The sequence below is a fragment of the Gossypium arboreum genome, chromosome 1, assembly GCF_025698485.1.
Source record: "Gossypium arboreum isolate Shixiya-1 chromosome 1, ASM2569848v2, whole genome shotgun sequence".
NCBI classification, from domain to species: Eukaryota; Viridiplantae; Streptophyta; class Magnoliopsida; order Malvales; family Malvaceae; genus Gossypium; species Gossypium arboreum.
In genome coordinates, this window is record NC_069070.1 from 4,016,323 (window position 1) to 4,031,390 (window position 15,068).

The 15,068-nt window shown below is 29.3% G+C and overlaps 1 protein-coding gene across 1 annotated transcript; it reads left to right on the plus strand.

Moving 5' to 3' along the window:
* Window positions 1–7,570: 7,570 nt before the first annotated feature.
* On the plus strand, window positions 7,571–14,769 carry LOC108483662 (probable serine/threonine-protein kinase PBL16). The gene is made up of 7 exons (XM_017787178.2): window positions 7,571–7,953; window positions 8,098–8,411; window positions 8,490–8,625; window positions 13,766–13,902; window positions 14,014–14,137; window positions 14,209–14,558; window positions 14,672–14,769. Exons 1-7 carry the CDS (start codon window positions 7,899–7,901, stop codon window positions 14,753–14,755), a joined length of 1,200 nt encoding a protein of 399 aa, XP_017642667.1. The 5' UTR covers window positions 7,571–7,898; the 3' UTR covers window positions 14,756–14,769.
* The last annotated feature ends 299 nt before the right edge of the window (window positions 14,770–15,068 follow it).

Genomic DNA, 15,068 nt, shown 5'->3' on the forward strand with positions numbered 1-15,068 from the left:
TTACTTAAAAGAACTCTAAGTATAAAATATGAGTAAAAAATTATTGATGAAAATAGAAATGGTTAGCATTAATAATGAAAATAGAGATGGTTAGCATTAATAAGTTAGAATTATATACAAAAAATTAAGCATTAAAGTAATTGTTCTTTGAAGAGGCAATATTGAATCGTATTCGAATAACAATGACATTGGAGAGTGATCAAAGATTATTCTTTCGTTTTTTTTTTCTATTAGGTCAAAAATATTTTGTGAGTTTGCTTTGAAAATAAAACCAAATTTCAATCATTTCTTTAATCACTATTAATAAATGTGTTTATTAAATTAGTGTAAACATCTTTTGTATTTATAATGAACTATTATTATAATTGTTATAAGTTGCTTTACCTAATTTTATTATGGTTAAACTCTACCTTTAGTCTCTAAACTATAGGTAAGTTTTCATTTTGGTCATATAATTTTAAAAGTTACAATTTGGTCACTGAATTATTTGAAAATTTTCATTTAATTCACTAAACTACTCAAAAGTTTTTATTTGAGACACTAGGTTGTTAAGTTTTTTTTTTTTTAAAGTGAGCTCGAAACTATGATTTAATGATCAGTATGGTGGATCAATATCCATCAACAAGTAGAAGAACATACCTTAGGTCCAAGTTGATTTGACGGTCAGTGTCGAAGATCAAAGAAAAAAGTTGTTTGAATTTTTGTTTCCTAGATTCATGACATCTAAAGTTGTTTCATGAAAAAAAACTGAACTGTAGAAGAGAAGGAGAAATAATATTTTTGATTGATGTAAACAGTGTGAACAGAAAAATTCATATAACGTCAATTTTAACAACCTACTAACTTAAATGAAAACTTTTTTGTAGTTCAGTAACCAAATTGTAACTTTTTTTAGTTAAGTAACCAAAACAAAAACTTATCAATAATTTAGTGACTAATGATGTATTTACCCTTTTATTATTTTTCAAATTAATATTATAGTTTAATTTCTTATATAGTTCCAAATTTGTATATTATTTTAAAATTAAGAGAAATTATCTTTAATAAGTAAAAATAATTAAAAATAAGTTATTTAAAACTAATTAAGATTTAAATGTATAAAATCACATTCAACACGGAAAAGCTTTTGAATTGACGAAAATACCTTTATTTTCCATCATATTGTTAATTTTACATTTTAAAATAATTATAATACTTAATTTAGAATTATTAGTTAAAAATGAAATAAAATAGAGGTGTGATAATTATGCATTTAAAAATAATTATAATTTAAATAGAGTTATTATTTTAATAGAATTCTAAGTATATTAATTATTAAATTATTAATTTTATAACATCTCTTGTTAAACCTAAAGATATTATTTTTAGGTAATTTTCAAAATTGTTTATACACTTAGAATAATTTTATGAAGACAAAAAGCTCTAAAAAGCCTTTTAAAACTCATTTTGGTTTAACTTGGGTTGTAGTTCATGTTGGAAAAAAATCCGGTTTGAAATTTTTTTTCTTGCACAACAGAAAATTAAAATTTTGAAAACCAACTTGGTTTATGATATTTATAACAATAAATCCTAGACTGAATTCGTACTTGTGTTTTCGGATAGGTGGATCTTTTTTGTTCATAACTTTCAACCAAATGATCTTCTACGCTATTCTTGTACCACGAATCGCTTCAACTGTGAGCTCGAACAAATCGAATCAAATATAAAACTAGAAATATTTTATTTACTTTTAGGGGGAAAGTAAATCTCTCTAAATTAAACCAGTAGCATTGCAATTCCATAAAATAAAATTTATTCTTAAAATAAATTTCCACTATTTTATGCGAGAATAGCAATATTGAAAACTTCAAATAAACTACTACTCTCCTCTTTCTGTTGTGATTTGAAGCTTACCATAACCATCTATTTATAAAGAAGGTTGGTAGAATCCTAGTTGAAGTGGTAGAATACAAATAATATTATTTTAATAGAAAAATCCTAGTTGAAGTGGTAGAATACAAATAATATTATTTTAATAGAAAAAATCTCTAACTCGTTATTATTTAATGATAGGGGCAACAACCCTAGATAGGAATACTAGGGTTTGACATCCTATGTATTCCATAAAAGGGGAGTTGAATCTCTCCTGTATTGGATCCGATTATATTTGTTTCTTGGATTTTAACCTAACACTTTATAATTTAATCCAACTTAATACATGTTTTTCTATTTCCCAAATTAAATATTATTTACTCAATTAATTTAAATAAATTAAATTTTCAATTAAATAATTATCTCAACCCAATTCTATACTTACCCTTAACCTATTAACACAAACTTCTCTTTAATACAGGACATAATATAAAAAAAAATCAAATTCTTACTTGCTCTTGTAGCAGTTACTATACCCCCACACGTATACTTCGAAACAATCTTTTGGGCGAATAACACCACGTTAGACAAACTATTTACTACTATACGCCGAAACTTTGGACCCGCTAGACCTATAGTGTTACAGTTCGTCAATTTTGCTGCGAAGTGTCAAGGTTGTCGAACTATGCTAAGTGTGAACCCCAACGATTGGCAAACTCTTTTCTGCAAACCATTAATGAATTTTGATATACTGTCTAATTAGAACCCTACGAACCGTGTTCGCAATATCTAAGAACCTAAGGGGAGGTTCGTGAAACTTACCCTATTTAAAGAAGCACTACTCCGTGAAAACTAGGATGTGCGAGTTAAGCAAGGATGCAAACCCCAATGCTAGATAGTTGAATAGTTGTATATTGTTATACGAACTTAAAGTTCACATGTTCTTAATTCCTTTCTTCAAATATTTATGACTTCAGGAAAAGAGTAAGTTAAGTCCTTGCAAGCGAAATAGGTTCGCATGTTATTGCTGTTGCATATCATGAAGCAAGCGAAGTGAGTTTGTGAGCTTGTACTTTCTTAGACCTATACATGTTACTTTATTTCAACTTGTGGTGTGTTGGAGGTTAGGTTGGATGATAACAATGAGTTACTTAAATGGCTAATGAATAGCTAGAGTTCGGCGATCGGATCGGGAATGAGGTGTTACAAGGTTAACTTAATTTCAAACTTAGTCATTGGCATAATCTAAGTTCACTATCTAATAATCTCTTTAATTTCAAGTCTAATTCATCAATTTCTCTCTAATGACAACTTGCTAAATATTTAAAAATTGAAGAAATCGATACATGGGCTAGCTAAATCAAGTTCCAGTGATTAAGAATTTATAAAAATTTGAAGAAAATAGTTTGGTTACCTATGAAAATTGGAAGTTTGAATGTGTTTGGAAGTTAAGTTTTTTCTTTTCATTTTTATTTCTTTAATGGCTTACTACTTGAGAAAGAAGATGAAATCTTCTCATCCACTAATTTGGCTATTTGATGTGAGCATCAAGGCCCAATCAAGAGAGCATGGAGCATGGACAAGATGGGCTAACTCTACCTCAAGGCCTTATTACAAGATCGAAGCTAAACAACTTAAGTCCAGATTGAACGTAGTGGTTCAAGAGTTTGTGACGAAGGCCCTACAAGCTTATTTGAAGGAAAAATGATATAAAGATTCAATTTCTTAGCCCAATTCTATCATAGATGAAGCTTCAAGAATTCAAAGAGAATAAGATTCTGAATCTTAGTCTTAGAAACCACATTTTGGAGTTGGAATGTCATGGATCACACTGACGAGCTTAAATAAGCCCAATCTTTCAACGAATGGATCTAGCTCGTAAAATCAACCAATGGGGACGCCCATAAGCTCAACTTGAAGTTTCAGCTATATTTGAGTCTATTTGGATCAATTTAGGACTTAGTTTATATTTTTCAGTTTTAATTTGGCCCAATTTGTTAATGACCTAATTAATAAGCTTATTGTTAGTCAAGTCAATTTAATTCCAAGTAAATTTGGTCCATGCACAAAGCCATAAAGCTAAATAAATTCATTTGGTTTATCTAAGCTTTATCTAGAAATGCAGGTTAGGCTAAATTTTAGGTGTTTGTCTTCCACAATTTTAAGGATTTGTTTAGCTAAAATTTTAGGTGATTGCCTTCCACAATTTTAAGGATTTGTTCGGCTAAATTTTAGGCATTTTTCTTCCATAATTTTAAGGGTTTGTTTCTCTTTTATCTAGTCTCCTTGTAGTATAAAAGGAATGGTATCAACCATCTTTGAACACATTGTGAGTTTTTATTAATAAAAATACTCTTTGAGTTTCTTTTTTGCGAGATTTGTTCTTGTTTGTTTTAGAAGTTGTTCAACACAATCTATTTAGATTGTTGGGATCATCTTCAAACTTTGACTTGCCAAGAACTCTTTCTTGGAGGGGAGATTAGAACCGATTGAAGGGAGTTGTTAGATTTTTTATTCCAAAAGCTTCTTATGGCACTTATTCAACCATCCATTCTCCATCTTCTATCTTCAATTTTGTCCACCCATCATCTTTTTTGTCTCTTCTTTAGTTTTACTTGTTGTTTACTTTATTTATTGGTTTTCTTGAATCTAATCACTTCAAATTCACTTGGTATTAATGTTACAATTTCCATTCAAGTCGGTCTAGCGCCTTAAGTCAAATTTGCAACTTGAAAGCTTTCGATCCTATTCCGCTGTCCTATATCACTATTTATAGTTTGATTAACATTTAATTAACTTAATTAATAATGATAAGTTCATCAATTAAGGTTTATTTATTTATAAGATTAAGATTAAGTGGAAATCATCATCTTCCACTACCTTATGTTTATAATTGGCTAAAAAACCATTTTTGACCTTTGGATAATTTTTATCTATATCCTAAAGTATTTTCTCAATTAAAACTCAATAGTGATTAAACTTTTACAATTTAGTCCCTGAGCTTAACTAATGATTTTATTAGTTAAATTACTTAATTAATCTTTAATATATTTTCATATTATCTTTTTAAATCTTCTTATTTTACATTTATGGACTCGGTTTACAGAAATGGAGTTCTAAAACTGTCTAAAACCGGGTCGTTACACATTGTACTACGAATTGCATCGAGTATAGGCTCGAGCCACACAAAAAAATCACAAAAATAAATGATTTAAGTTCTTTCTATAAAAACAAGTAAAGATTGTAATTCCCTAAAAAATAGAATTTATATAATAAATTCTCACTACTTTCTTGCAGAATAACGATAACTCTAATAATTCTAAAGTCTATTTTTAGGTCAACTGGTGCTATCTATTTATAGAGGGAAGTACAAGAACTCTGGTTGAATAACGCCTTTGTAAATAATATTGATTTAATTAACAACACACTCCTATTCTAACTAAAGTATGTGAGGGCGACACACCCTAGTAAATTACTAAGGTTTCCGCTCCACATGTTACATGAAGGGAATTTTAGGCCTCTCATGTATTTGGTCTAATTATATGTGCTTCTTAGACTTTTAATTCAATACTTTATAATTTAATCAAACCTAATACTTATATTCTATTTCTCAAATTTAATATTATTTATCCAATTAATTAAATTAATTGAATTAACTAAATTAATTTCTTAATTAAATAATTTTCACACTCAATTCTAATTCCATTAAAGTCATAACAACTTTACTTAAAAAATATATGAGGAAATATATTTAATTTAGTTATTCAAGAGATTTATAGTGACTAATTAATTTAATTCCATTTTCAAACTTTAATTAATTAAATAATAATTTGAAAAACCTTAAATTAATTCTCAATTCATTTTCGTACTTAGCGAGAAAACGTATTCATTTGTGAGTGTGATCCATTTCTCTCACTTCATTTTTTCCATTCATTCTTGTTCATTTCTATCAACTTGATTTTACATGCAATTCATTTCTAGTTTAAATGAGCTAGCGGAGGAACCGATTGAATATATATAATTAGGTTAAAATAATTTAAAGTTATGTTTCAACTTTTCATTTATTAATTATAAACTTATTTAGTTACAAAGTCATTCCACTAAAGTATCACGACTAAACTTTCCTTAATTAAATAGCATTACAAAAGTTACTTGATAAGTGGTCGTCGAATGACCCTATCATAAGTGTGTTACCCTCATAGGATATTCTTAATCTCTTCGGGATAAATTCTTTTTCCCAATATGATCCTATTTTATCTCATGGTAACCATTACATCTCTTTCATGAAAAGTCAATTACTATCAAATAGTAATCAAGTCATTTATCACAAAGATAAACAATCCGTGTCTATGTTTACTTTTCATCATCATGTAATGTTGATGAGAGAATATTATTTACTCTTTAGCTGGGCTATGAATTTCACTATTGTGGAATGATGCTACATACTGCTAAAGTCATATACCCAACACAACAACTTTCAGTTTCTTATTTATTTAAACTTAGTCTTTTACTTACATCAAAGTATACGAGTCATGCATACATAGTCTATCATTCACTCAAGAGAAATGTATGCTATACTATGAATGTTATGAGTGAATAAATTCATAATCGACTTAAAAGTAACAATGTTAACTTTTTAACAATGTTAACTTTTTAGTGTTTAATTTCGGTTTTAGAGTTAATTTGATTAAATTTCATAATTAGCTAATAATATTAGCAATTAACTTTCCTCAAATTAACTTTAAAATTTGAATTAAATCACATTTATTGAATTGTATTTGACAAATTAAATGCAAAATTAAACAAATTTACAATTAACGCTAAATTTATTCTATTAATAAAATCATGAAAAATCAAACATAATAATATTAACAATTAACTTTCATCAAATTAACAATAAAATCCGAATTAAACACTAATATTACGTTTGGTAGGAGTGTTATATTTTCATCATATTTCAGTATATAAATTAGCGATAAACTAATTTCAAATGGTAATTTTTACTACTCACATAACTTATTTAAAAAAGACTATTTCCGATTTAAAGCGGTCCTTTTTCTTCTTTTTTTTCAATTTAAGTAGGAAAATCTGTAATGATAAAACTATCGAGGCTTTCCTTTCTTGTCTGTTCACCCTCCATGCCTCTCTCGCTATATTTAAACTGAGGAGAATATTAATTTTGTTTTATAATTTTTTTGATTAGTAATAAGCTTTAGGTAATTTTTCATTTAATTAATTATAAAACTTTATAGCAGGTTAAACTAAGTTTTCTCACAATTAAATATTTATTATTTTCACAAACCAACAAATATATAGTAAAATTAAGATATATATATATATATATATATTGACTTGATTATTAAGAAAAAAAAAAGATAAAAAAATATTAATGTTAAACAAAGATATATTTGTCTCTTTACCTAAGTAATGTACCACCTCGGCCATTAGAATATAAAGTAACAAAATAGATGAAAAAGGAATGGTTGGTAAGGTGGTTGCAAAGTTGATTTGGATGGAGTAGAGTCGGTTGGTATATAGTATTATAATTTGTTCTATTTACGAAAATGTTTAAAATTATCCATAAATAAAAAGGATATTGTACGAAAAAAGTCGGAATAAAGAGATATAGATTAATCGTGAGAATGAATGGTGGGATCACGCACTAAATAAAAATCCCAATACTCATTTATTGAATATATTTTGGATAATGAAAGGTGGGATGATAATATAAAAAAGCGCACTAAATGAGAAAAGCAGCGAAAAATTCACACTACCCTTTTTGAATTATGTTTGGAGAATGGAATGGTGGGATCATAATAGCAAAATGCGCACTATATGAGAAAAGCACCTAATAACCAAAATCAACCAAACAACACTCCGCTTGTGGGCCATCTCCGCCATAGCTATTGCACAATTTCTCTTTCATCAATATTTTTGGAACATTGCTCTGTTTCCATGATAATAGAGTCTTCTGGGTTTTATTTTTTTACTTGTGGTTTAAATAAATTTGGTTTGCTTTGGCTGTCTTTCTGGTTTTTGGCTCTGTGATGGGGAATTGTTGGTGTAAGTGGGAGCCTACCATATACAAAAATCCCAAATCAGGTTTGTTTATTTCTCGTTTTCTACTTAAAATCGAATTAAGTGTCATATACACTTTTTGTTTTCATGCCATCGGATTTTTCATCTTAAAATTTGAAAAAAGAATGAAGCTCTTATTGTACACACACATTTATATTGCTTTGTCAGAGTCTCCCAAGGAGCAAGAGAGAGAAAGGAGGGAAGGTAGTAAGTTGCCCTCAAACCCGGAAGAAGTAGAAGACCTACGTGGCGGTGATTCTGCAGCAAATCCATTAATAGCATTCACATTCGAAGAGTTGAAGATTATCACTGCAAATTTCAGGCAAGACCGTGTGTTGGGTGGAGGAGGTTTCGGAAACGTTTACAAAGGCTTCATCCCCGAGGACTTGAGGGAGGATCTTCAGATTCAGCCCCTTCCTCTTCCCGTTGCTGTAAAAGTTCATGACGGTGATAACAGTTATCAAGGTCACCGAGAATGGCTGGTGGGTGCTTTTGTCCTTTTTCCTAGAAAAAAATATCATCTGATGAGAAAACATGATTTTATTTGTGGAATGCTTTAGGCGGAGGTCATATTTCTGGGGCAGCTGTCGCATCCGAATTTGGTGAAACTAATTGGATACTGCTGCCAAGATGACCATCGGGTACTTATATACGAGTATATGCCTCGTGGTAGTGTGGAAAACAATCTTTTTTCAAGTAAGTATGTTTTGTTTTCATCACTAAAACCTACAAGCTCCATGCAATGCCATTATAGGAACCTGGCTAAGCGACCAGAAACCAAATATCACTTTGATTAGCCTACCCAACTCCTCTTTTATCATAATTATATACAACAGAGAAATTAGGTTTTAGGACAGCAATTCAGATTCAGTATGTTAATCAGGAACTAAAACCAACTCAGATTTCATCACCTGCTACTATGCTGCCTTCTTATAATGTGGTGATAGAACAAAGATTTCTTTTTTTGATAGAAAAAACTAGGCAAAATGATGAGTAGTTTCTGAATAGTCTTTGTGTGTATGTCACTAAAAATCATTTTAGACCCAAAAATCCATTTTGAGAATCCAAATTTAGCTAAAAAGTAAAACAAACAAACCAAAAAAAATTTCCTTGAATCCGAGAGAACGTAAACTTAAAACAATTCAAAAGGCAAAATAACTATGATTCGAGAAATAATTTCAACTCTAAAAACAATTTTGAACACAATTTAATATTAAACTTACATTATTTATCAAATCACCTAAAATAGATAAAAAAATTAATTATTTTAATTTTGTAAATATAGTGTACACATGAATTGCCATATGAATAATAAATTAATTTTAAAAATTTTAAAATTTAAAAATAAAAATTATTATAAGTATAAAAATCATAAATTATTTTTAAAATTTTAAAATATTAATTAATTATTAACGTGGCATACATGTGAAATGTCACGTCAACAAAAGTAACAGATGTTAACTTTTTATCTATTTTAGGATAATTTAACAAAAATAAAAGTTTAATAGTTAAAAATAAATAAATTAAATGAAAGTTTAAAATATTTTTTAAATTAAAAATTAAATAATTCATTATACCAAAATTTTATTATATAATCTTTTAGCAAAACAAAAACCTTAATTCTTTAACTTCATCTTTTCTTTCATAATCAAAAGTTAAATTTTCAATCATTTCAAAAATTTTAAAAAGTAAAAATTTATACCAATACACTGTCGATATTTTCTACATAATAAAATTAAATTTCATAAATACTTAATTTCTTGTAATTTAAGTTAATTCTTCCAAAGTACAGCTTATGCTTCAACAAAATCACTATAGATATTGTTAAATCTACAGTTGATTCGCTATATTTCACCGCCTATCCTGCTTCCTTATAGATATTTAATCTTAAAAATATTATCATCTTCATAAATATTGGATGCATCTATCCCGACCATCAATCCTATTTCTCTTCAATTTAATTTTTAAATATTTTTAAAGGTAAGTAAATATTTAAACATATTTAAATATAAAATATTTTATATTACTTAATTATATTTTACTCCATTAATAGTTTATATATACAATGATAAAATTATAATTTTATATAGTGAAGCAGGTCGTGGTGGGACAAGCAATTACAATAACCACTCAACACCCACTATCCAAAAGAAAAAATCCACCCACCCACCCCACCTCACATCCACATTTCAAACAAAAATCCGCTCTATTTGGAGCAGATCGGTTCAGAATCCATTTAGCGATTCGAGTTTTGCCATCCCTATTTGTGGGTGAGAAACATTTTAAGTAAGAGAAAATATTCGGTACATTGTCAGTGAAGTTTTTAAACTTCACTGGTAGAGTTAGGGATTGACAAATGTCTTATAGGAATATAGTAAAATATTAAAATAATAATTAAAAAAAGGAGGCATTTGACAATTTGTTAAGGTTACTTGTGGAATTAAAAATATATATTGTATTCACTAAATACTAACCCTTTAAATAATAGTATTCACTAAAAAATTGTATTTTTTTCAAAAGAAAAATAAATAAAAATTAAAACAAACAATTAATTTAAGTGAATGGTAAATTTTGATGGTAATTATTTATTATTATAGATAAAAGAAAAAAAATTATATATTAGTGGAGCATTTGTGTAACAAATATATAAAAATAATGTGGCTTTGGTTGAAATGATAAAGTTATGATAGTAAAAAGTATAATTGTTTTGGGTTCAAATATCATGATTGTCTTTATGGGCATATATTTTCTAGATTTATCAAAATATATATATAAAAAACATAAATGCCTTTAAAATAATATTTTTGGTTTATAAAATAAAGGAGTTATTGGTAATAACTAAGTTAGGACTGGATTGTGGGATGACACCAACTTAATCAATCATTTAAAATATAGTACTAAAATCCTATTACACGCGTATGCACTTGAAAACCACAAATTTAGAATACAAATGTGTGTTTAAAAATAACATACAATAAATAATGAAATATATTGCTTGAAACTAACTAATAACAACATATGAATTATGTACAATAAAATGAAAAAAATAGAATATTATCATACGCGAATGCATGTGGAAAGCATTTATTTATAACACGATGTGTGTTCAAAAATAACATGTAATAATTAATAAAAAGTATGGTTTGAAACTAATTAATAGTAACACATCAAATATGTACTATGTTAAAATTAAAAAAAGATCAAATTGTGAGTAAAATAAAATTTAAACACAAAAATACAACAAATTAAGAATACTAAATAAATACAATTGTTTATCATTGTTTTGTCATCAACCTTAAGTTGGTATCGAGTTAATTTATGACACGAACTCAATCAACAATATTATTAACACAAAATATATTTATTAAAGTTTCATGTAATAGCAAAATATTATTTTAGTTCAAATGGTAATTACAAATATTTTATACGGATAGTGGTCTTAGTTCAAATCTTATTGAATGAATAATTTAACCTCAATCAATCAACTGTTATAGCCTCACAATTGCAATTCTAACTCCCTCAAACAATTTATCCCATTAAGAAGTGTTAAAAGCACTAACCCATATTATAAGTAAATCAAATATTTTTACATTAAAACAATATTCCCAAACATGAATAATATTGTGCTCATTCAGCTCGATAATTAAACTCAAGAATAAAGCTTTCCATTTAAAGTTAGAATTATTTCAACTTCATTTAGTCAATCAACTTGGTTTCCTTGTTTCCTTGAAAATAGAGATGAAATTGTTGCCTTATCTTTAATAAGAGCGATCCACTCTTTATAGCTTTCATCTTTTCTCCATTTAGACTTCATACAGACGAAGGATTGAAATGAGTTTTGAGCATTTAAAATAGTAATGGTGTTGTTCTTTGTAAAATCTTCAACACAGATGTTTATTTCTTCTATTATATTCTTTTTCTCCATTTATTCATTCTCCTTTTTTTTGCAAACATTAGATAGAAAACGAGTCTTTTTTAGCTCTGTCTCATAATTGATGTCAAAATTAACAACCCCAGTGGTGCAAAAGCATCTAAATTAGCCTAATAATTTATTGTTTATATTAGAGTCTATTTTTGTTTACAATTCTTTTATTGAATAGTTAGTTTGTAAGTGATTAGGATAAGACTCCTAGTAAGAATTCTAGTTTAAAAGTACACTAAAAGGTTAGTAGGATTGTTAGATTTTAGTGTAAATAGGTTGTAATATATATATTTACAACCATATTATTATTTCTTATTATCTTCTTTGAATTAATAGAAAAAATTAGAGGTTTTCTATAACCTTGAGTTTGCTAGAGTTCCATCTTCTTTCCTATTCATTTGTTCAGCACTAATTTGTTTATTTACGATTGTTTTCTCCCCTAAATCACATTAAATTTTGGTATCAGAGTCTAATTAGATCCTAGGAATTAGATTAGGATCTGTTTTTAACCCATGGTTAGACGTGTTAGGGGTCGAGGAAGATGAAATCAGTGTCAAGAAACAGAATTAGTTGCGCTACATCATGCGGTTAAAGAATTGTCATGTGTAGTTTACACTTGGCTGCAGCAAGAACATGCGGGAACCTAGATGGAGATTTTGGAAGGTGCTCACAACCAGTTTGACATATTGGAACATAGTCTTACTAAAGAATCTGATTTTAGTGAGGAAAAAAACTCCTTTCATGATGCTGGACTCGTAAACCTTGCGGTACCAGGTGGATTGGAGGAGCAATTGGTTTATGCCTTTGAAATAAACAAGGGTGGAATTAACATTGAAGTTAAGGATTTCCATGGAAAGGCATGTATGGACGAGAAAGATTGTGATAGGTTAGAACCAATCTATGATGATTATCCTGAGAAAAGTGAATAAATTTGTGTATTTGGTTCAAGGAGAGTCTTTGGTTGTCCATAGAGTGATGACAACCAATGGCTCAAAAGAATGGGAGGATTGGAGGCGAGTTGGAATCTTCTTGATATCTCAAAGGACACAGCGTTGAAAAAAGCAACTTTCTGATATCTTCTTGATATCTTTTGAAGAACTACTTGCATATAATGTGAAAGCTAGCTTTCTGAAAGCTGCAACTAGAAATCAGGTTAAGATAGTTTCAAGCAATATAGACAGTGCTAGAATATCTTTAGAACAAAAAGTCTTGACGAAAAAAGCATTAATGAGGACTTTCAATTAATAATTTTATATGATCGTCTTCCTTAGCGTCCAAACTTGCATCTTATTTTGATGAGCTCAACTATCAATGTTGATTTGTTCCCTAAACTTTTGCCTAGAGTTTATGTTGGGAAGGGAATGCAAGAAAGTCAGTTTGCACTTATAAGGTATACTTTTGTTGGTACATTGCTTTTGTGTGCTAAGTTTGCATTCGACTATTTTATCCAAGTTCTTGATGTCAAAGAGGGGCAATGCCTACACTACCCATAACTCCTTCCCAACCCATAAATAGGAGGATAATGCGCTTCAACTAACTCAAACCCATTTTCTCCTGCATGGACAGTATAAATCATAATATATGAGTTTATTGAATAAATTTTGAAATATAAATGTCTTGGTATATAATTTATTTTCGATTAAATATTGAATAGCATCGTATCTGATCTCGTTAAGAAAAACATCGTGCCAAAAGTTGTAGCTTTCTCCTCCCCTTCTTCTGGTATAAGTCATCTGTTATTTCTAATCACATATTCAGACATGGTGGTAGGCATAGTGACAGCGTCCATACCAACTTGTAGTTCGTATGACGATCGATATGGAACATGTAGTTTGTCAGTAAGACCATCACACATAGCATGCCTGCAGTTTTACTTATTTTAAACGTTAGGCAATGAAAAATCCTTTGTTACAGGAGTATTGCTTCCCCTTCCGTGGTCAACTAGAATGAAAATCGCATTGGGTGCTGCAAAAGGACTCGCCTTTCTCCATGAAGCAGACAAACCCGTCATCTACCGCGATTTTAAGACTTCTAATATTCTACTTGACCTGGTTACTAGTCTTCTTTTTTTCTTCCTGATCTTTTTGAATAGCTTGTCTGGTTATTTCTGCTAGAGCATTTTGCTTGCAATATTCATGATTCGGTTTGGTTTGAATAAACAGGATTACAACGCCAAGCTCTCTGATTTTGGCCTAGCGAAAGATGGACCCGAGGGAGACAAATCTCACGTCTCGACTCGCATAATGGGTACATATGGATATGCAGCACCTGAGTACATCATGACTGGTAACTTCTTACTGCTTATTATGCATTAATAATGGATATTTATTTATTTATGAAGCTTTAATTTTGTGCAGGACATTTGAGTCCTCGCAGCGATGTGTACAGCTTCGGTGTTGTCCTTCTGGAACTGCTTACAGGAAGGAAATCTCTGGACAAATCACGGCCAGCCCGCGAACAAAACCTTACAGATTGGGCTCTTCCTCTACTTAAAGAGAAGAAGAAGTTACTGAACATAGTAGATCCTAGATTACAAGGAGATTTCCCCACCAAAGCCTTTCACAAAGCTGCCATGCTAGCTTATCACTGCCTCAACCGGAACCCCAAAGCAAGGCCTCTCATGCGAGATATAGTTGATTCCTTGGACCCTCTTCAGCTTTCTCACCCACTTCCCATAGAAAAAACTATCGTCACCGTCTCTACTGAGGTACCAAACCAACATCAGTTCAATGTTAAGACTGTTACAGAATTTGGTGCTCCTCTATAATAACCTTTTCTTCTAATACACATACATATATTTGTCTATATATGCATATGCAGGCAGCTTCTTATTCATTTGTTGCTTACATGGATGAATCTAGTGAGCATATTGTTTGTGGGAAGCCATATAATGGAATACAATAACATACAATTCTTTTTGTTGGTTCTCATTTCTAATTTATTTAGTAAACTGAATCAATGGCTGAGGTTTCATTTTAGCATCACGACTTGTGGCAGACGTGCAACTATATCAAGGGTTTTTGTTACTTTTGTTGTCCCATGAGATTATTTAGTAGACCAATATAATTATTATTTTATTTACCAATTAATTTTTTCCAACTGTAATAAATAAATCAAGATAAATTTGAGTAACATTTAAGTAAACTGGTTGCATTACTAAGTTTTACAGAATTTTAATATTAATATATCTATGAACTAAAGTAACAATAAAATTCTT